The sequence below is a fragment of the Planococcus citri genome, chromosome 4 (genome assembly GCF_950023065.1).
Source record: "Planococcus citri chromosome 4, ihPlaCitr1.1, whole genome shotgun sequence".
Lineage (NCBI taxonomy): Eukaryota > Metazoa > Arthropoda > Insecta > Hemiptera > Pseudococcidae > Planococcus > Planococcus citri.
The window spans coordinates 12,775,965-12,798,889 of NC_088680.1; the positions used below are offsets into that span (position 1 = coordinate 12,775,965).

A 22,925-nucleotide genomic window follows, 5' to 3' on the forward strand; every position below is an offset into this window, starting at 1 on the left:
ACTGCGACACCCGGTGACGAATTTTAAATCCAAATACGATTTTTTTCAAATGCCACGAACAACAGGCATGAGCTTACAACAATTTTTAAACGCACCGATAAAGCCGCCATTGCTCGGAGTTGATAGTTTCAAGGCGTACAGAGGATACAATCAAATGAGCGTCGATTTGGGCTTCGACCTGATCCAAAGTACGAATCAAACTGCGATCGCCGAATTTATCGCAAAAATAGATCGAGAATTCGATTTAGTAATGATCATGGAGTATATGGACGCGTCGATGGTAATCTAATGGGATGGCCATTGGAGAATGTGGCTTATTTGAAAATGAACGAGAGACTGCCTGGATCGGACGATTACAAATTGACCTTACGTGATGAAATTACCATCATGGATCTGAACGGAGTTGATACGCTGCTCTATCATCATTTCAGGAATAAGTTTCTGAACTGTGTACGACAATATGGTGAACAGAAGATGAAAGATCAAATTCAACAATTGAAATCGATTAACGAGCAATTTATACGCAGATGTGTGGCCGAAGATGTTAAGCAAGGGGTATGGTACGGTGTTCCAAAAACAGTCGACTACATGTCTAAAAATCAATCAGACTTAGAATGCGTTTACGCGGTTAGTCCGCAGAATACGTTGGATTCTATAGTTGGATACATTCAATTTAAGAGGTTTGAAGGTTTGAAAACGAAATAAAAAAATGTAAAAAAAATGAACCAAGAATAGATAATTTTTCAGAATTAGAAGCCATATCATAATGTACATCGTAGGTCAAATGTGAATTCAAAAAAATAAAAATAAACTATAGCTCTGCAGGAATTCTGAATTTTGTTGTTAGTAGCTCATTGCTAATATTTTTCTCTTTGAGAGGTTGTTGATTTAGCTTAGGTTCCTCAGACACACAGAATATATCCTCAAATTTATTTTTGACTGGGATTAACAAAGATGATTGAGATTGTAAAAATATGGTACCCTCGTCGCGCAAAAATTTGATTGTAATTGTCTGTGCAACGACATTATTCAAATGGAATTCAATTTCCGATTTTTTGGTATGAAAAAAAAAATGAATTTCGACCATTTCCATCGCGATAAATCCAATTTTTATGTAGCAATTTTTACCCGTTTTCAGCATTTTACAACATTCTATTAAAAATTGGGAAATATATAATGGCAGAGCAAAGTTCAACGACGAAATAGGGTGTTTGCACAACCACCATAAATGCACGACGGCATAAGTGATTTGAACGACGAATTTAATAGGTTTTCGAACGACGGCCAGTGTCACGACAGAGATATTCACTTTGCACGCCGAAAAACAAGTAATTCCCGACAATAATACTTTTAGAATTAACCTTTTAATTTTACGAGATTAATGAGACACGAAACACTTAAGACAAACCTACTACTGAAAGAAAGAAGGGAGGTAAGATACCTCCCAGTAGCTAGATTAATTCATAATCTCCAAAAAATAAGAAGCTAGTGGGAGGGAGGGGGGTCATGTGTCCTAAGCTTTTTTCATTTATTAAGGTTTGCCGAATTCGACAATTTTTTGACAGAAAAGTCTATGTAAATACACAAATTTAAATTTTGAGATCCGAAGGACTCGGCAAAGCCTAATGAGCGAGAGAAGGAGAGGGGTTACATGCTCCAAAAATTTGAAAATGGTACATATTTCAATACGTTTGGTCATCACATTGACTTCTTAGATCCTATGAGTAATTGCTTGTTCATCATTGTCAAAACTTAGCCAATTAGCAAGCAGTATTTTAGAAGATCCAAGTAACGAGGAGTATTTGTATAATGCTAAACAATAGATAATATTTTGGGGCCAAATTCAAAAAAGTTACGGCAGTTGATAATTTGACATTTTGGAGCGGGATTCATGAAAAATTCCCAAGCAATTTTTAAATGTTGCAATTGCTTAGTTGAATGTTCTAATTGACGAGAGATTTTTTGACTTTATTTTAATAAAAATAGTAGGTACCATGGTATATTCTACTCTATAAATTATGAAAAATATCTAGAAATGAGAAAATCAGCTCCAAGTTGATATATAAAAGCGAACTTAGCAACCATAATGCAACCATCAACCAATAAGTAAGATGAAAGCAAATGCAAAAACTATCTTGCGATCAGCGAATAGCTAATGGCTTATTGTTTACAGTTATTATAAATTTGGCACTTTTGAACCATAGGCCAGACAAAATATTCTCTTCTTCTAAATGTAAATGTGAGATCATGCGCGTGGTTGGTGCGAATGCTTTCTTTAGCTCCTTGAGTATTCATTACTATAACAGGGTGTCCACTCATTTCTGAAAATGATTTTCCCTGACTTCTCCAGGTTTTCCAGGCTTGTGGACGGCTGGACACCCAGTATAAGCATTTCTCATATAGCTTTATTTAAATACTTAGATGTTGACACTGTTGTATCTCAAATACATAAGTAGAACTACGATATTTTGAATCAATCCGCAATAATTTTCAATTTTCATCCCTTCTAAAATTTTCTTAAAGCAGATTTTCAGTTCTGGAAAATTTTACAAAAAAAAAAATCAAAATGAAATCAGGTATCTTTTCAACGCGAGAAAACATGAAAAATCTGCTACAGACCCCATAAGGGTTTAAAATCACCACTAATCAATATGCAAGATATGAAATAAGCTACACATGAATCAAATTTCAAATTTCTACATTTGTTTCATCGAATTACGATTTAACCAGGAAAATTTACATTTAGACAAACAATTTTTAAAAATTTATCAAAAATTAAAAACAGAAAATTCAGCTACTAAAATTTGGATTTCGTCAAAACGCTTTATTCCTACAAATTTCAATCCAATATCAGTCAAATACACTAGTTCGCAATCTAAATCCTAATCATTCCCACGTCTCTAGTAAATACACTGTACATGGTATAGCTAAAAAAAAAAAGATAACACTTTTGTTTTCGAGTATTTTTATCACTTCGATTAACAATTCTGGCTCAAGGATGTGCCAAAGCAATAAAGTTTTTTTCCATAGGTCCACAGTTTTTTCAAACGTAATTCTGCAAACGTCATTCAATATAAGAGGCCTATAGAATATACCTGGGTAATTCTCAAAAAGTGGTAAATTTTGTGTCCACAGCAAATTTCTCAATGGGTTTTGCATGATTTTTTTTTTGGTCCATACAAGCATCACCTCCCTCGCATTTTACACTTGATACTGAGCTGTTCAGCCCCCTCTTTCATTGGTGTACATTCGATTTTATACCCCAAATGTCCTTCGACTTCTCACACCATGCTTTTGAAAATGAATGTAATAAACTATTATGAAATCTTTTTTTTTTTTTTTTTTTTGAAAAAATTTACACATTCTCATCATCATAGAACACTAAGGTATATAATTGTGCAAATTGCAATCTCAATAAGTCCATAGGAAGCTCACATTTCACATTTGAAAACTGTCTCATACTTTTTGCGCCAATTTTAGAGCGATTTTTAATTATTTTTGCTGACTTCCCAATCAAACATTTTTTTCTGGTGAGTGGCTGCACTGGTTCGCAATGTACAGTCCCAAAGACTTCAGAGCCAAAAAAAGTAGATTTCAACTTTCATGTTCGGTTTGCAGCTACAAAAATAATTAGGTATGCCGCAAAAATTGCACGATAGTTTTTTTTTTCAAAAATTCAATTTTCAATGCACGTTGAGAGTGCTGAAACTGGTTTTCGGGCACAAGGTGTTCGATTTCCTCACACAAAAGAATTTAAGTTTCAAACAAATTATTCGAAATATATAATTTTTCATTTTCAATTTTAGCTATTCAATTCTCACACTGAAAAAATGGAAAAAATATGGCATTTCTAAAGGCTCAATTTCGATTGTAAATGACAATTTAAAAATTCAGAACTGAAGGAAGAAAGACTTCTCCTAGGCTTTTTTGAAAAAGGACGACCATCGAGCAGAAAAAAACGTACATTCAGCTGACTACATTATTTCATAAAAATCATTGAAAATTCAAGAAAAAAGGTTTCGACTTCGACGAAATTAAGAGGTGCATGGAATGCAATTATATAAGATTACCTCAAATTTGGGCCAATTAGGTATTTTGCTCTTTAGTAATTTACAAAAATTTGATAAAATTGACCCCTCATTTGCAAAATAGTTTTGAGGGGCAGGGGGGCATACTACACATTAAAAAGATATTCATGTAAGTTCCATTCAACAAATTAAAGGCATTTTTTCGGATCACCTCCAGTTTGGTTCAGGCCTTTAAGGGTTAATGATACTCAGTCATAAGTCATAACTCATAAGTTGATAAAATGCAAGACTCCAACAATTTTTGCAAAAAACAAGACTTTTGGGTATTTAACAATTTATGACAAAACTGATTAGCGAAAAAACTGTCTGAGGTGAATTTTTTCATTATGAGAAATGGAAAAATCTGTTTGAAGTGACCTTTCACCGTCGACCGTATATAATGGACGAATAATTCAACGGTGAAAAAATGACAAAATGTGAAGCGTAGATTTTGGATGCAGAATCCTGGAAACCTTCTGCTCATGCGCCAAACATGACGTTTACGGAGTTGGTGGAGAGAGAGACGGTTTACTGGTTGAACATGGGTTGAACCAGGGAACCGTCTCTCTCTCCACCAGCGCCGTAAGCATCATGTTTGGCGCATGTGCAGAACGTTTCCAGGATTCTGCATCCAAAATGTGGGCGTCATTTCCTGCCATTTGAATTATTCGTCCATTATATACGGTCGACGCCTTTCACAAAATTCCCTGACTTTTGAGTAAAAAATGCTGTAAATTCCCAAAATTCCTTTTCCAGACCAACCAAATACCCTGACTTTTCCAGGTTTTCCAGACTTGTAGACACCATGTATTATCAAAGGGCTGCCCGGTACCCGTACCCACCCGATGAAAAAATCAATGCTACCACGTCTACGCCACTGAAATGTATCAAAAATAGTAGACTTAGAAACGGTTTGAGGAAAAAAGGGCTGTTTGAATTGCGGTTTGTTGAATTTTACAAAAGAAGGATCGATATCTAACTCAATTTTCGTCGTTTTGAACTTAATGCAGTTTTGCACTCATTAGCTCATTGCTTCGCGATAATTTCAAGCCGATAACACGTTCCTTTCTAAAAATTTCGTACCTTATCGACCTTGAGGAAAACGAACAACGTCATTATAAAGTAACTTCCCGTGCATAATGCATATTTCGTTGGAAAACGGCGATTGAAAGTACATACGTAAAATGTATTGTTTGAAAAAGAAAATTTTTTTCAAAATAAAAAATGTTATATTGAGGCACAAAATAATTTTACTTTCGTCATTAGGCGTCTCAGTTGTGTTACTGATAGTGTTATCCTTGAACTTAGAGAGCTTACGACCAAATCCGATACAACAAAGATCGTAAGTACAGAAAGTTTCCTTGATGTTATAACGTGAGCAATACATAGGTAAATAAAGTATTCTAAAGTACAATAATTCATCAACACCAAATAAAACCCTAGGTCTGCCATTGGAGATACAGCTGAACCATTGGCTTACGCATGCTGTACATCGTCGTTGAATAATTCATTTCGTACGAACGTGTATTTCGTCAAAACTCATAAGACCGGAGGTACGACTGTTAAAAATGTAATAATTCGATTCGCATTGAGGAATTCGCTCGATGTGATGAACGTTATTTACACTACATACTACTTGCCATTTTCTGATTTGTCCATATATCCCTATGCCAAGACACCTAATAACAAATATCACATCATGGCACAACACCTAAGGTATAATTCCGTATTGAAATCGTATCAGTACCCGGATACATCGATGGTGACGATTTTACGACACCCTGTAACGCAGTTTCAATCAAACTACGAATATTCCGCGCTCAATATGACAACAGGTATGCGCTTGGAACAATTTTTAAATGCGTCGAAGAAACCGCCATTTTTGGTTGGACTTGGTAGTCAGTTTTCGTACAGAGGATATAATCAAATGAGTGTCGATTTGGGGTTCGATGTGAGTCAGAGTGAGAATAAAACTGCCATCGCCGAATTCATCGAGAAAATTGATCGAGAATTTGACTTAGTTATGATTATGGAGCACATGGAAGCGTCGATGATTCTACTCGCTAATCTACTGGGATGGCCATTGGAGAATATGGCTTATTTGAAATTAAACGCCAGGGTAACAAACTCAGATAGTTATGAACTAACTGAACGCGATGAAATTACCATTATGGATCTCAATGAAGTGGATACTCTGCTATATGACCATTTTTTAAATAAATTTTTTAAATGCATTCGACAATATGGCGAACAAAAGATGAATCGTGAAATTGAACAATTGAAAATTATTAATGGACAATTTGCACAACGATGTGCAGTTGAAGAAGTACAGAAAGTCATGTGGAATGGTGCCCCGAAAACAGTCGAATACACACCTAAGAACGTATCTGACCTGGAATGCATTTATGCAACTGCATCGACCACTGCATTGGAAAACATTCTCACGAACACCCAACTTCAGAAACTTTGGTTTTCAAAAAAAAATATGACTACCATCTCGACTTTGCAAATTTAGTAAATAATAGTAGATTGGTATTCTGCATGAGGTAGAGAAAATTGTAGCAGCGGAATTTCAAATTTTTCATACTCATCGAATTAATTTTTTTGTATTGTTTTTTTGTAACATTTAAAAAAAATACTACTATCTAGAGTAGAACGAATTCCAAAAAATAGAATAAGAAGCCAGGAGTTCATTTTCCATAAATTTTTTAAAAATCAAAGTTTACCTCATTTTTAGTAAAAAAAAAATCAAAATTTGATCAAACTGACATTTTCAATTTCCTGAGTGGATTGGTGATTATTTCGAACTGTTCTGGAGCCTTCAGCGTATTTTCAAATTTTCCAGTTTTCGAAAAAAAAGAAACGGTGTAAGGTACAATAGTGATTTTCTGTTGTTTCAACCAAGTATGAGTAGATTCGATAAGCAATACTATCAGGCACCATTCATCTCAAAAAAATTTCCGATCCAGGGTGTATCGATTTTCAATTTTTTTCATATTTTTGGTTCAAATATTTAGAAATGAAAATTTACAAAAACTGGTAATTTTTCTGGTGATTTATGAGGCCAAAAATTGGCTATTATTTGAACAGGTACGTAGAGTCGATAACAAAGTCGAAAATCCTAAATCAGACATGAAAAAATATTCATCAGGTAGAACTGGAAAATTAAAAAAAAAACACGTTTTTCAATAATGTATCTACATTTGGTTCTAAGCTCAAACTAAACCGAACGAAACCACACGAGCGACGCTGGGGAAATTTTTTCCAAAATAAATACTTACACCAAAACAACTTCAATTATCAAAAAATTACAGACAAATACTTTCAAAAAATTCCCTGGCTTTAGAGGAAAAATTGCTCGAAATTTCTGAAATTCCCTGACTTTTCCAGGTTTTTCAGGTTTTCCAGAAGTTTGGACACCCTGCAATCGACTCGGGAGGTCAAAAACAGAGTGAAAATTTAAAACCCAACTTGCCATTAGTGGAGGCAAATTAGCATCATATTTCGAAAATAAAAACATTTTTGGCTACCAAAGATTTTATGATGAAAAATGGTCAAGGGTGGTCCCCTGAATAATCCCTGAGAATTGCCACCCCACAGACACCTTGCTAATTTTTTTATGGGGGGGTTGAACCCCCCCCCCAATGGGTTTTTTGCAGTTTTATCCTCAGGGGTTGATTTTACGTGAAAAATAGCTTTATTTTTGAGTTCTACGTCAAATTCCCGATCTAGTGACATATCAACTGTCTTTCTACCTCCGGGGGGGGGGGGGGGTGGGGCTGGAACCATTCAAATTTGAAGGGTTTTCTAAAAAACACAAAAAAGCTATGGGCGCGTACGAGGGGTGAAATGTGTCCCGAGAGTGTTCGGGTTGATACTAGTATATGGAAGGTAGATACCATCGAGAAACTACCGCGTGAAAAATTTCAGATCCACACCACCTCCCCTTTTTGGGGAACCCCCCTTTTCTGAAATTTCAATAACACTTTTCTCAGCCCCATTTTAACCGATTTTGAAAATTTTTCAGGATGTTATGTATACCCTTAGTAGGTATCCCTAAAAAAATTTCAACCCCCTTCCCTCTCTTTCCATTCTCCTTTCCACACTTTTAGAAAAGAGAGCTAGGCTTTTTCGCAACATTTTGATAAAAGCAGGACTATTTGGCAATTTTTGACACAAAAGTGAGAATATTTGGAAATTTCAAGCGACAATGCAAGATTTTGAAAATTTCTTCAGAAGGCAGAGCTTTTTGACATTTTTTGGCAAAAAAGCGAAACTTTTTAGCAAAATTTTCAACACAAATGCGACAATTTTTCTGTTTTTGATACCGCAATAATTTCCAAAAAACGAAATTTGCAAGTTGTCCATATCAAAAATGTAACCAAAAGGTATGTTTAGTAACTTTGGTAACTTAATTACTAAAAATGTAACCGAGTACCTACAAGCCCTGCAAAATAACAAATTAGTCAAAAATTCGTTTCTGAACTGGTACTCCTGGAATTTTGGGGTAAACACCTAAAATCGTTGAAGGGTGCTAAATAAGCACCGACTCAAGTTACAGGTCCTATAGTTCATTACTTGAAGGTTTCTGGAAAAATTGGAAAATTACTGGAGGCTCCAGAATGGCTCAAAACTAGTAGGTAGATGTTGATATTTTGGGAGTTGAAATTGAATTGCAGAAATTATTTACATTGCTTCACTTTGCTTCAGTAAATTGGCTCTTATAATTCATGAAAAAATTTTCAATCACCCTTAAAACCATTTCGCTTTTTCTTTTCCAATTTCCAACGCTAAAATTTTCCTAGAACTAAATGACTCACCTATTCAGGTGCCTGGAAACCCATTCGACAACTTTTATCGTACTTTTATGATGGAAATTTGTGCTTACCTGAAACAAGAAAAAAAAATACAATACGGATTAGCTCATGTGAAGTAATTTCTATACAATTCCACACGACAATAATAGGTTTCAGGTACTGCATAAGTGTGCTTCTTCATTCAGAATAAAAATGGAAAAGGATTATAATGATTATAATTTCAACATTCTGTGCATAAAAGGTACACTCTCGCATACCAAATTTTGAACCTGTCCTCAGATACGATGAATCTTCAGTTTTAAAATTTTCATCAATCTAGTCTAGTCTGATAGATGGACGAATGGATTGCTTACCGAGCTATATTCACTTTCAATGCATTCCAGCTAAGATTCCACTTCACTCACAATCGTGAAAAAAAAACCGTATCAAGTCAGGTGTGAAAAGCTTTAAACAAGAAACTTGTCTTCAACTCTCAAGAAATTCATGAACATCGGTGGCAAGTCTGAAACTTTTTTCCACTCGAAATTTCTTTATCAACTCACAATAACTCCATACTTTCATAGCCTGCCTTTTATAGGACGTTCGCTATGTACAGCACTGTTATCGCCAATAATCAGTTGAGGTATTTTCTGTAACACGACTCATTAGGGACACTTGACAACAATACATGTGGCTACAAAATACCAGACTTTAGTTTCATGAATGCCATTTTGAAGCCAACACGATGTACCTTTTGAAAAATAGAATTCTGGTAAAAATGCAAATTCTCACTTTGAAGCGCAAAATAATCTTATTTGCATCGTTATGCACCGCTGTTGTGGTTTTGATTCTAGTATTCGTGGATTTGAACACTTCGGAGACAGACTTCGTACAAATCACATCGTAAGTACCTACACTTATTTTTCACGCATATAAACACAGGTATACCCATGCACATAAATACTCATTGTGGTCAAAAGCACTTCTGATTTATACATAATTATAAACATTATGTTGTTAGATACGCAGTCGAACCATTGGCTTACACATGTTGTATCCCATTGAATAATTCAATACGTACAAACATATATTTCTTAAAAACTCACAAGACGGGAAGCACAACGGTTCAAAATATCATTTTACGATTTGCGTTGAGGAATTCGCTGGATGTGATGAATACAATGTACGCCATGTACTACTATCCGTTTTCAGATATGTCCATTTATCCTCAGACGAAGACACCAAACAACAAATATCACATCTTGGCACATCACGTAAGATACAATTCCATTCTTAAATCGTATCAATACGCAGATACATCAACAGTGACAATAATGCGCCATCCAGTAACACATTTCGAATCATAGTACACTTATTTCGAAATGAACAAAACAACAGGAATGAACTTGCAACAATTTTTAAACGCCCCCAAAAAACCGCCAGTCTTGTCCGGACTTGGCAGTTTTATAGCGTACAGAGGATACAATCAAATGAGCATCGATTTAGGATTTGATCCGAAGCAAAGTAAAAATAGAACAGCAGTTGACCAATTTATCGAAAAAATAGATCACGAGTTTGATTTCGTCATGATAATGGAGCATATGGAAGCGTCTATGGTTTTACTCGCCAATCTAATGGGATGGCCATTAGAGTACATGGCTTCTTTGAAGTTGAACGCGAGATTACCCGGATCAGATGCTTATAAATTGACCTCGCGCGATGAATTCATCATAATGGATCTGAACGAGGTGGATACTCTGCTATATGATCATTTCAGAAATAAATTTCAAAAATGCGTGCGACAATTTGGCGAACAAAAGATGGAACAACAAATTCAACGATTGAAAATTATCAATGAACAATTCGCACAGAGATGCGTAACCGAAGTCACAACTGGTACATGGTTCGGCGTTCCAAAAACCGTCAACTATGTTCTTAAAAACGAATCAGACATGGAATGTGTTCATGCTACGTTCGTCATATCACTAGAAGACATTGTTCGAAACACACAATTTCAAAGACTCTGGTTTCAGCGTATGAAATAGAAGTGAATGATCATGCATCTTGATCTCATTTTGGAATAGTCACAACCAGGCTTTTTTTGTCGGTTCTTTTTTGGGAGCACGCTAATTCTCGAAAGTTGTAAGTACATAACTTTTTGAACCCCCATCCCAAACATCAACAAAGAATTGATTTGCGCCTTATCCGTTTAATTGTGCGATTTCTGATGAATTTTTGAGCGGATTTCGCAACTAGCGACCAATTGGGCTCCACGTTTTTTTGGGCGAATAATCGTTTGCGCTTCTGATAGTAACATATCACCAGAAGCGCAAACGATTGAAAATAATACATCGTCTGCGATTTTCCTAAAATTTCGTCAGTAGGTCTAGGTATAACAAGAATTTCCAAAACGCCACTAAAATGCGAAACACCACATTCTTTGAATCATTATAAGTTCACTTTTACAGTGTATCATATTCAAAAAATCTGTATGAAGTTTTCAGAAAATTGGAATATGAATCGTTTCAATTTTTTCAGTATTTTATTTTTATACAATTACCCTTGCCTGAAGTAATTTTATTGCAAAATTTAAGGTCACTTTTTTGGGAAATTGCCTTCGTGACGGAGTGGTGCAAATTTCTGGTTCATTGTTGCCAATTTTAAAACTTCAAGAAAAATAGTTTTTTTCCTCTTGTGTGGTCGGCAATACTAGAAAGGTATCTAAATTCCCTTCTTGTGCCAATACTCGAGGAACTTTATCCCCTCATCATCAATTGTCCGGTCCAGTTTGTCTGTGTCGAAGTCACCATATAATCAACACCTGAAAAGGTGTCTGTCATCTTGTACCTCTCCACATTTGCACAGATTGTCATCAGCCAAGTGCCATCTGTGTAGGTTGGATTTTGAGCGTGTTGTTCCGCTTCTAATAATTCTATTCAGCGTTTTCTAGAGGCTGTACTTCAGTTGGTTGCCTTGGGGCAATGATTCCCTCATAGTATTGCTACTTGATGCTGTGTTCCAGATTTGACAGCGTTCAACTTCGGCGGGAGCACTCAATTCATTCACTGTTCTCAGGAAACTGTGTCTAGATTTTAGTCTGCTCTCTGGTAATTCGTTGTAGCCATGCATGGGGTGTAGGGGGTTGTGTGTTTCTTTAGTTTTTTCTGCTCTGGCAGCCACCTCCCTACGCACTTCCTGTGGTGCAATCCTCCCTAGGCAATGCAGAGCTATGAGTGGAGTTGATCTGAGGCATCCTGTCACCAATCACCAGGCTTCATTCAGGGGCACATCTACTTTTTTAGCATGTGCTGATTGTCCCCATGCTGGGCAAGCATATTCTGCAACTGAGTAACACAGCGCTAGTGCTGATGTGCGCAGGACCTGTGGTTTAGCTCCCCATCTGCTACCTACCAGCTTTCGGATCAGATTTGTTCTAGCAGCCACATTCATTTTGGTTTTTTCACAGTGTTGCCAGTAGGTGAGTGATCTATCCAGTGTCACTCCTAGATATTTGGGGCGGTCATTGTGGTTCAGAGCAGTGTTTCCCCATTAGATGTTGAACTGTCTCTTGGCCTCACAATTTTGCAGGTGGAACAAACAGGTTTCTGTCTTGGATGGATTTGGCCTGACGCCTGAGGTGGTTGGCTTTATATGTAGTATTTGTTCAGTTCTTCTATTGCCTGATTCAGTGTGTCTTCCACTGCTACAAATGTGTCACACTGTGCTGTGAGTGCCAGGTTCACCAGGTACAACAAAAGAAACAAACCCTTCGACTACAAAATATTAGTTGAATTCACGCTGTACCCGTGTAAGCTTATTAAAACCGAATATCTCTCCATGAACTGGTCTATTGGTTGGTCATTGGTGTAGATATTAAAAAGGATGGGTGACAGGACACTTCCCTGCGGCAAGCCATTCTTTTGCCTTCTCCAAGTGCCGTTCTTTCCCTCTAAAGTCACATAGAACCTCTGGTCTTTAAGCAGTGTCGTGATGATTTCTGTAAATTTGTAGTCCCTGGTCAGTTCATAAATCTTGTACCGAAGTAACTGATGACACACTGTGTCAAACGCTGCAGTGAGGTCCACAAACACAGCACCAGTGACCTTGCGCTGTTCAAAACCATCCTCAATGTGCTGTGTTAAACTCAGGACCTGGCCAGTGCAAGATTTCCCAGGTCTGAAACCTGCCTGCTGACTGATTAGGTTGTTGTCAATATGCTCAGCTAGTCGATGTAGGACCACACGCTCAAATATTGTATACAGGTGACATAGTAATGATATAGGGTGGTAACTTTTAGGGTTGTTTGGGTCTTTGCCTGGCTTTTGGATAGCAGTGACATGGGCCTCAAAAACTTACAAAAATTTTCTATAATGACTAAAAAATTGGTACCTTAAGTTTCAAAATAGTTCTCCAGTTTCACGAATTGTACATTTGTATGTACATATATATTGATTTTTTGGCTTGACCAATGCAAAATATTGGAGAAAGCAAAATTCTCAAAACTTGAATTTATTTAAAAAATGGGCGACTTGAAAATTTTCAACTGCTGAGTATCTTCTCCCATTCAGGGACACCTCCGGAGCTAAAATGTTTTCTGAGTAATTTTCAACTCAAAATGAAAATTGCTGCTGAATTTGGTCTAAATCTGCTGATTTTTTTTTTTTGGCGATTCATTCTACTGTAGGTATTTACGAGATGCTGTTGAAGGTAAGTAAAGAAATGCCTCCACATGAATTATGTATACCTTCCAGTAGGTTTTTGAGATGATATCACTAGAAAGTTTGGGAACCCCTGCTATTCAAAAGCGTAAACGATTTACGAAAAGCGCAAAACAGTTAGTAGCCTTCTATTGTTATTATCACAACGTTTCGAAAAAAAAACCATTATCTACTGCTATCACCACTTTTTAAACCAAAAAAACCATGTTAAACACTTATCATTAGCGAAAAAATGTTCCTTTCTTATTCAATCAACAGCAATTTGAAGGTGTATACGCGTAAAATGTATCTATCCAAAAAGAAAATCGCTATTAAAATACAAATTTTCACATTGAAACACAAAACACTTCTATTTTCGTGTATATGCACCTCACTCGCGCTATGGATTCTGCTATCTCTGAGCACAAACATTTCGTCCGCGTTTGATCAGATACAACTCAAATCGTAAGTACGTACACATAATTCTCAAACATTGATATTGATTACATTAAACTTCGTGTTCGAAAAACGTATAGGTCATGAATGCAAAATTGAATGTTATGTCTCCAGAAATCAAAATGAACCCTTGGCTTACACTTGCTGCACGCCGTCAAACAAATCATTACGAACAAATGTATACTTCGTAAAAACCCACAAAACAGGAAGCACAACGGTCAAAAATGTTATATTACGATTCGCTTTTAGGAATTCGCTCGATGTAATGGACATCATTTACAACACGTATAACTTGCCATTTTCCGATTCTTCCATGCATCCCCACGCGAAGACACCGAATAACAAATATCATATCATGGCGCAACACGTCAGGTACGACCCTGCATTAAAATCATACCAATATCCGAATACATCGATGGTAACAATTTTGCGACACCCTGCAACGCAGTTCCAATCCAAGTACGAATTTTTAGTACTGAATAAGACGACAGGCATGAACTTACAACAATTTTTGAACGCACCTGAGAAACCTGATTTGAGTAAGGGTGGTGGAGCAGTATACAGAGGATACAATCAACTCAGCGTCGATTTGGGATTCGATGTAAGTCAAAGTAAGAATGAAACTGCCATCGCCGAATTCATCCAAACAATAGATCGAGAATTCGATTTAGTTATGATTATGGAGCATATGGAAGCTTCGATGATATTACTCGCCAATCTAATGGGATGGCCATTAGAGTACGTGGCTTTTTTGAAATTGAACTCCAGGAATTCCCAGTCAGACCCTTACAAATTGACCTTACGCGACGAAATTACTATAATGGATCTAAACCAAGTAGATACTCTGTTATATAACCATTTTAACGATAAATTTCAGAAATGCGTGCGACAATATGGCGAACAAAAGATGTTAGATCAGATTCAACAATTGAAAATAATCAATGAAAAATTCGCGCAGAGATGTATAGGCGAAGAAATTAAAAAACCATTGTGGAATGGCGGTTCGGAAATGATCGAATTTAAGCCAAAGGATTCATCAGATGTAGAATGCGTTTACGCAGTTGCGTCCACCTTTGCACTCGCAGATATTCTCAAGAACTACACAAAGTCAAAAAATGGAAAGTTCAATAAGGGATGGAATTTTTTACAATTTGTTAACTAAATAGTACGAATATGTGGTGCTGATTTACATATTTGGCCGATTCAATTTCTTCACAGAATGAACTTCCCATCGGATTAAAAAAATTGTAATCATGGTTTCTATCCTCAACATGTTGTCTTTGTCTGCGAAATCGTAAAACAAAATTTGTCTCTTTCTGGCTTCATATTCGAAAAAAATTTCCTCATCATCACCCCCCTCTCACACGCCTCTGAAAAATTTTAAAAAAACGCGAAATTTCAACATTTCTATGTAGCATAAGTATTTTGTTTGAAACAGCGAAACTTTTTTTTGAAATTTTTCGCTTAAAAAAAGACTTCTCGGCGGTAAAATCACTATTTTTTCGCTGCCATTTTCCAACCCTATTTTCAGAAATCTCTTCACTCCCTCTCCCCTTTTCCCCAAACTAAAAAATTACCAAAGCCACATTTTTCACAATAAAATTATCAAAAAAATTGAAATTGGAAGAAAATTAGATAAATAATTTTTCAATTTCATAAAAAAAAAGTTCGCATACAATTATTACAATCTCCGAAGTCCGAATATTGTAGATAAATCTTGCATTATAGCTATATGGGTAGACAAAAAAAAAATTAATAAAAATTACTATTTCAGTACAGTAACCGGATCCCATTCAAAAATAATAGTGATTTTTACTCAGCCAAAAAATACATTTTAACTAGAATTAGGTAAAAATTTATTATTTATTTATTACTCTCATACTAAAATTTAGTAAAATTTACTATTCTTATAGTAAAAATCACAATATTTTTGAATGGGATCCGGTTACTGTATGAAATAGTAAAAATTATCCATACTTTTTTTTTCGTGTATACGTTCGTCGTATGCGTAGTTTCTAATCATCTCGATCTAAATAGGCTAATTTCATCTTATATGTATTTAAGGTTTTCGTTCTGGTATATTATGAACTCAAATTTTTTACACGTGCAGTAACATTATTCTTGTAAAATATAACAGTGTAGATGCGCGAGCAGATCGCGTTATGGCGTTTTTTATTCAGACTTCGCTTTTTATTTCAACCCTTTTCGACTTTTTTACAAATTATCCTGTCCACTAAGCAAAAAACTTTTGTTGCGCGTTTGAATTTTTCATTTTTTCACCACCTTTTCGACTAAAAGGTTTGGCAATTATTGCCACAAGACGTGATATTTTTTCGCAATTTTGCAACTGTTTGATAAAGAGCAGGAGTTGAAGTACATACATCACTTAGACTGCTATCTCGTTTAAATTGACCAAAAACCCCTTGAGGTGTAAAACTTTTTGCCGAAGTTGTTAATTTTTTCGTCTTTTTTCAGTACATAGATGAACTTGAATTTCAAAAAAATGGTCTTCTCGAAAATGTTTGTTATTTTTCAAGGAATTCAAAAAATTTAACAAAAAAGTCATAAATGCAGACACGCCCTTTTCCTGCGCCCAAATGCCTCTTTCCCCGCAGTTTTGCGGAAATCTGACATCACCAGTCGATCCGCCGCCGTATTTCAAATTCCACATGACCGTGAAATTTTTTTTCTGAAATTGTGACTTGGTCCCTTTCTGTTCTCACCGATTCAATTATGATGATCAATTTCAACATTCTGTGCATAAAGGGTACACTCACATACCGAATTTTGAACCAAAGTTGACCCTGGCACAAGGTCTGTACGTAATTAGCCTATTATAAATAATGAATCTACAGTTCCAAAATTTTCCTCATCCCAGTCTGATAGGTGGATGAATGGATTGCTTACCGACAACTTTAGTTTGTTTATTTTAGCTTAAAAATTGGCTGAAATTCCGAAACTTTCACAGAAGAAAAAAAGTCGAAAGCACGGTATCAAGTTTAGATCGATACGTATCGATAAGTATCATGATATATCGGGTATCATTCCATCCCTACTTACCGAGCTATTCAATGCATTCCAGCTAAGATTTCACTTCACTCACAAACGTAAAAATAGAAAAAAAGAACGTATCAAGTCAGGTGTGAAAAGCTTCAAACAAAGAACTTGCCTGCTTAATTAACTCTCAAAAAACTCATGGACATTCGTGGCGAATCTAAAACTTTTTCCACTCAAAACTTCGTTATCAGCTCACGATAACTCCATACTTTAAATAGCCTGCCTATCATAGGATTTTCGCCATTTCGAGCACTGGTATCGCCAATAATGAGTTGAGGTATTACAATGTGAGTGGCTAAAAAACACCAAACTACAGTTTCATGGATGCCATTTTCAGGCAAACACGATGTACCTTTTCAAAAGTAGAGTTCTGGTGAAAATACAAATTCTTATTTTGAAGCGCAAAATATTCCTATTCGGATCCTTATGCACCACAGCCGTGGCTCTGATTCTGATATTCGTGGATTTGAACACTTCGGAGACAGACTTGGTACAAATCACATCGTAAGTACATACACTTATTTTTTACGCATATAAACACAGGTACCCAAAACCCATCACTCATAAATTTAAGTACTCATCGTGGTCAAAAGCACATCTGATTTTATACAAAATTATAAAAATTATGTTGTTAGATACGCAGTCGAACCATTGGCTTATACATGTTGTATTCCATTGAAAAGTTCACTACGTATAAACATATACTTCATAAAAACTCACAAGACAGGAAGCACAACGGTTCAAAATGTCATTTTACGATTTGAGACCTGATAAATTTCTTATCAAATGACTATCAAATTCAAAAAACGAAATTTCGTACTCTTTCGTATTTTTTTCATGCGGCATAATTTTCAAGTTATACTTTGTCACGCCTCACGTACCCTCGCTTACTTTTTAGACATCAAAATTGAGTAAGGGAACCTACTTTGATGAAAAATTTTAATATCAGGGATGGTACTCAAATTGCTCTCAAAAAAATAACTGCAGTAACCAAAAAGTAATCAAAATGTGACTAAAAAAATGTTTAATGTAATAAAAAGGAGGTGAGCAAAAAACTTTCCACACAAACCATTACATTTTATTTTCAGAGGCGTGGAGAGGGGGTGAGACTGAGACATTCTTCCAATTTTTCTCGCTAGGGTTTCCCAAATTTTTACTCCAACCCCCCCCCTCATCCACACCAAGATTTTTTCCAAACAATTGACCAGATGTGGTTCGAACCATTTTTTAAAAAGGGAAGTTGGGAACAAAAATGTCGAATAAAAAATTTATTTGAATTTTTCTTTGATTGGATTATGTTTTTGGAATTTCTCGAGTTGATTTTTCCATTCTAGGAAATGTTTGAAAATTGTTGTAGCTGCAGAATTGCAATCTGACTGAGCGAAGCGAGGGCGAAAGCTGTGAAAAATTGACACTTCAAAACATGAAACATCATTTTTTATGCAAAAAGTTGATTTTCATAGCTTCAAAATTTACAAATTTCAAAAGTTTTCAGGAAATTGTACCGGTAGGTCATGCGCCCGCAGCTACCACCATAAGTGGAAGTTGTGAGCTTTCATACGCAGAATCGCGCAGCTCCATTAGCGGCGCAATCTAGCGGTGTAGTTCGAGGAAGCTTCACCATATGGATGCTGTGAAAGCAGCATCAGTATGTTTTCAATAGCTTTGCTAGTATTAGGTAGAGTCTGAATTCCAGCTATGCTGATGAGTAAGCTCTACTTAGGGATTCGTTTATTTTCTGTATTAATTGTGCCTATACTCGTTCGTTGTATTTCGTGTAGTCTTGTGTATTATAATTTAATGGAGCAGTGTAATATTTATGTAGCTGTTTCTGACTCACGAATAAAACGTCCTAACGTACCGCCGGTATCAACTTTATTGTGTCTACGTTCACTTTATGATCTAACGCAGCTGTACTCCAGCCATTGGCCTAATATAAGAGTAATTTCCCGATTCTCTTCCCCTTCGGAGTTTGCTTAAAATATTTTACGTAGGTAGCATCTTCGATCAATGTAGCAGGAATCCACCTAAGTGGTACAAGTGGGAACCGCCCACACCTCTACAAAATTTTACTGGTATTCATCGTAGTTGAAAATATGAATAAACGCCCGAGCGAAGCGAGGGCAAAAGCTATCGAAAATTCACAATTCCTGAGTAGTGCAACAGGATTATTTTTGATTAGAGGAGTATATTTTTCTACCCTTTATTAACTTCGGTCAGAGAAAAGAAAAGAAAAATTTCGCACGGTCGAAAGCTGTGGAAAATTGATACAATATGAGACGTAAAAGAACACCATTCCTAATTTTTTTTAAATGACAGAATTATTAGAAAATTCGGAAAAAAGAAGGACCTTAGGGCAAAAAGAAGGTCTTTTGAAGGACTTTTTGAAAAAGAAGGACCAACAGGCAAAAAGAAGAACTTTTACTGACCTGGAAGGACCGGAAGGACTGTTAAACACCCTGTTTATGTGCACATCAACCCATGGAGCCTCATAACTCTGCAACAAGCTTTTGAAAATTCAGTATACTCAAAAAGTATTATAACAACACTATTATTAATGGAAGTCAATTTTTACACCTATAAAATTTCAAAAAATTTAATAAATATTTGTCAAATAGAATAACTTGGAGGAATACCCATTTTGTCCGGGCTAGCATGAAACAACATGAAACCCATTTATATGTAAGTCGACAGGGCATTGTTCGGGCAGGTTCTAATGCTATCTTCATGCTACCGTATTGCCATGAGCGAAAATTGTGCTATTTCCATTATAGGGTTTTCTACGTCGATAGACAGTAGACACCCTAAAATCGTTAGGAAAAACACATTTTGAATCGAAAAATTTCAATTTTTTGACAACAAAAATCAAGTTTTTGAAACAATGAAACCGTGTCGATGTGGTGCTATTTTACACCAGCAATACCATTTTCAATGTTAACACTTCTCAATCAGTTTACGATAACTTCAATTCGATACCATTTTATAAGTTTAGTTGAAAAATGTTTTACGTGTACCTTCACAACATAGTTTCCACAACTCTGAGCATAACAAATAAATTCATTTCAACGCAATTTCTCAATTTTAACAAAAGTGGTAATGAATAATGTCTCATTTCGAAACGAGACTTTACGTCAAGATAAAAATTTTCATACTCCAATACAGAATAATTTTACTTTTATCGATAGGACTATGTGCCTCAGCTGTGCTACTAATCTTGCTATCTTCGAAGTGGGAAATTTCGCGATATGATCTCATACAATCCACATCGTAAGTACAGACTCATAAATCTACCACACGTCAATGATCCGGTATTAAGAATCGAATATTACACATTTTGTTACTAGAAACGCAGCAGATATTGAACCAACAGCTTGCACGTGCTATACTTCATCAAACGATATGTACTACTTGCCATTTTCCGATTGGTCTATATTCCCTCACGCGAAGACACCTAATAACAAATATCACATCATGGCTCATCACGTAAGGTATGAATCCGTTTTGAAATCAGATCAGTATCCGGATACATCGACTGTGACAATTCTGAGACATCCTTTCACGCATTTCGAATCCATTTATATGTAATTACTTCAAAATAAGCGAGACAACTGGTATGAACTTTCAAAAATTTTTAAACGCGCCAAAAAAACCAGCTTCTTTGTCAGGACTTGGAAGCACTTTTGTGTACCATGGATACAATACAATGAGTGTCGATTTAGGATTTGATCCGAAGCAAAGTAAAAATAAAACAGCAGTTGACCAATTTATCGAAAAAATAGATAACGAGTTTGATTTCGTCATGATAATGGAGTACATGGAAGCATCTATGATTTTACTCGCCGATTTAATGGGATGGCCATTGGAAAACGTAGCTCATTTGAAGTTGAACGCCAGACTACCCACCTCAGGAACTTTCAAACCAACTTCACAGGAGGAATTCATCATTATGGATCTTAACGAAGTAGATACGCTGCTGTATCACCATTTTAGGAACAAATTTCTCAAATGTATACGACAATATGGCGAACAAAAAATGTATCGTCAAATTCAACGACTAAAAATCATGAATGAAGAATTAGCTCAGAGATGCATAGCAGAGGACATCAAAACTGTCGACTGGTTTGGAATTCCGAAAATAGTAGAATACAATCATAAAAACAAAACAGACCTGTTGTGTGTTTACTCGACCATGAATATGTTTGAACTACAAGATGTAGTCTTAAAAGCACAATTTCAGAGACTTCACCTTCAGCGTGTGAAATGAAGGTGAATGGTCACGAATTTTTAGCACATTTCCCAAAAGCACAAAATGATGATGTTATTGATCTAATAAGTTGACATTTTTAAAGAAAAATTGAATTACACAACTCGTACTTTTCACTCATTCTCTTTTTTTCATCTCATCACTTCACAAGGAGTACCAGCTAATCGTAAATTTTTGAAACTGGACAAAGCTAAATCGAAAGAGTATGCAAAAAAATACTTACATCAACCGCCAAAATTTCAGGTTCTGAGATGCATCTTTCAATAATTTATTTGCCCAAAATGTGGGAAAATATCAAAATTTCGCCAAATTGGCCTAGAAAGCTGAAATCTAGTATGTGCTATATTTTCATCGCCCCCCTCCCACCAACCCCAATATGCACAGTCGATTCGAAGTACCATGTTCCTTAGAGCGGGCTAGAGTCGCAGTATGTATTTTACTAGGTAAGCTTACCTGAACACGTAAAACAAAACTGATATGGATACATAATTTAATGTAGGACGACAGTCATTAAATTTACTCATCAGCTGGTAGTAGTTTAAAATCGATAACAATGATTTTTTGAAAATGTTTATGACCTCGCTTTATGTTATTGTCCCTCATACAAGTCTAGCAAAACGAAAAATATGATTTCAACTAAGGAGGTACATTATTTCTAAAATGTATATAGGTACTCAAAAGGAGAGTTCACATCAAAATACTGACTTTTATACTGCATCATAGGAAAGCTTTACTTTCATCATTGAGTATTTCAGCTGTATTACTGATTCTGTTATCGTTGAATTTGAAGTTTTGATTCCATCGTCTGATCCGACACAGGCCATATCGTAAGTATACAAATTTTTCACCCAAGTTGATTTTCAACCTTCCACCTTTGACGTACAAGAGTAATTTTAAAGGGATAAATTTTTCAAAAACGTTTCAAAAAGAGAAGGAAACGTGAAATAAGGTAGGTACTGGATCGCAATTTCTGCAAGAAACCGAAGTTAGTTTTGTGAATAACATGTTCTTTCAGTGATCCAAATATCAGTTCAACCAGAGCAGAGTAGTTGCAAAGAATCTCTCGTTACATCGTAAATTCACCTGGCTCAACAAAGCCATATTTTTCAAATTCATCCTTTGAATTCAAAGATTGTGATAACGCCATATGTCCAAAACACCACAGACAGGATTGGAAAGATTCTCAGGAAACATAACATAAAACCAGTGTTCAAACCTCTCAAAACCATCATAGACACAATCCACTCAACAAAGGACAAAGTCACCTTGGAAATAGAAGGAGTATACAAGATAACCTGTGGATGTGAAAAACACTATGTTGGGCAAACTAGAAGACAGATAAAAACAAGGATAAAGGAACATGAAAGTGACACAAGACATGCAAGGGTGAAGAAGTCAGCTGTGGCTGAACATTCAGCAGAATGCCAGAAGACAGTGGACTTCACCAAAGCCAAAGTATTGTCAAGAGAAACAAGGCGGACTGACCAAATGGTGAGAGAAAGCATCAAAATCTACAAGTATGGCAACAATTTCAACAGAGAAGATGGGTTCACCCTACTAAGAGCAATAGAGCATGGAAGCCTATACT

At 36.0% G+C, this 22,925-nt stretch overlaps 1 protein-coding gene and 1 long non-coding RNA gene across 5 annotated transcripts; both read left to right on the forward strand.

Moving 5' to 3' along the window:
- Positions 1-10,143: 10,143 nt before the first annotated feature.
- LOC135843909 (galactose-3-O-sulfotransferase 3-like) lies at positions 10,144-16,191 on the forward strand. Of its 4 annotated transcripts, XM_065361956.1 has the most exons (3): positions 10,144-14,025; positions 14,131-14,617; positions 14,894-16,191. In XM_065361956.1, the coding sequence occupies exons 1-3, from the start codon at positions 13,814-13,816 to the stop codon at positions 15,176-15,178; spliced, it is 984 nt and encodes a 327-aa protein (XP_065218028.1). In that variant the 5' UTR covers positions 10,144-13,813; the 3' UTR covers positions 15,179-16,191. The 4 variants fall into 4 exon arrangements, 2 of the variants coding, with proteins under 2 accessions (XP_065218028.1, XP_065218027.1); XR_010558410.1 differs by having other exon boundaries at positions 10,144-14,029; positions 14,131-16,191; XR_010558412.1 differs by having other exon boundaries at positions 14,097-16,191.
- A 3,542-nt stretch (positions 16,192-19,733) lies between these two features.
- Positions 19,734-21,453, forward strand: LOC135845384 (uncharacterized). Its single transcript, XR_010558748.1, has 2 exons — positions 19,734-20,340; positions 20,418-21,453. It is a non-coding gene; the product is annotated as an uncharacterized LOC135845384 (long non-coding RNA).
- Positions 21,454-22,925: the final 1,472 nt, after the last annotated feature.

What these genes read in the sequence shown, in the direction of transcription:
- LOC135843909 (XM_065361955.1), top strand. Translation starts at nt 13,814, where the DNA reads ATGTTCCTTTCTTATTCAATCAACAGCAATTTGAAGGTGTATACGCGT. An exon ending in GATCAGATACAACTCAAATC is followed by an intron (nt 14,026 to 14,130) that starts GTAAGTACGTAC and finishes TTATGTCTCCAG; the next exon opens with AAATCAAAATGAACCCTTGG.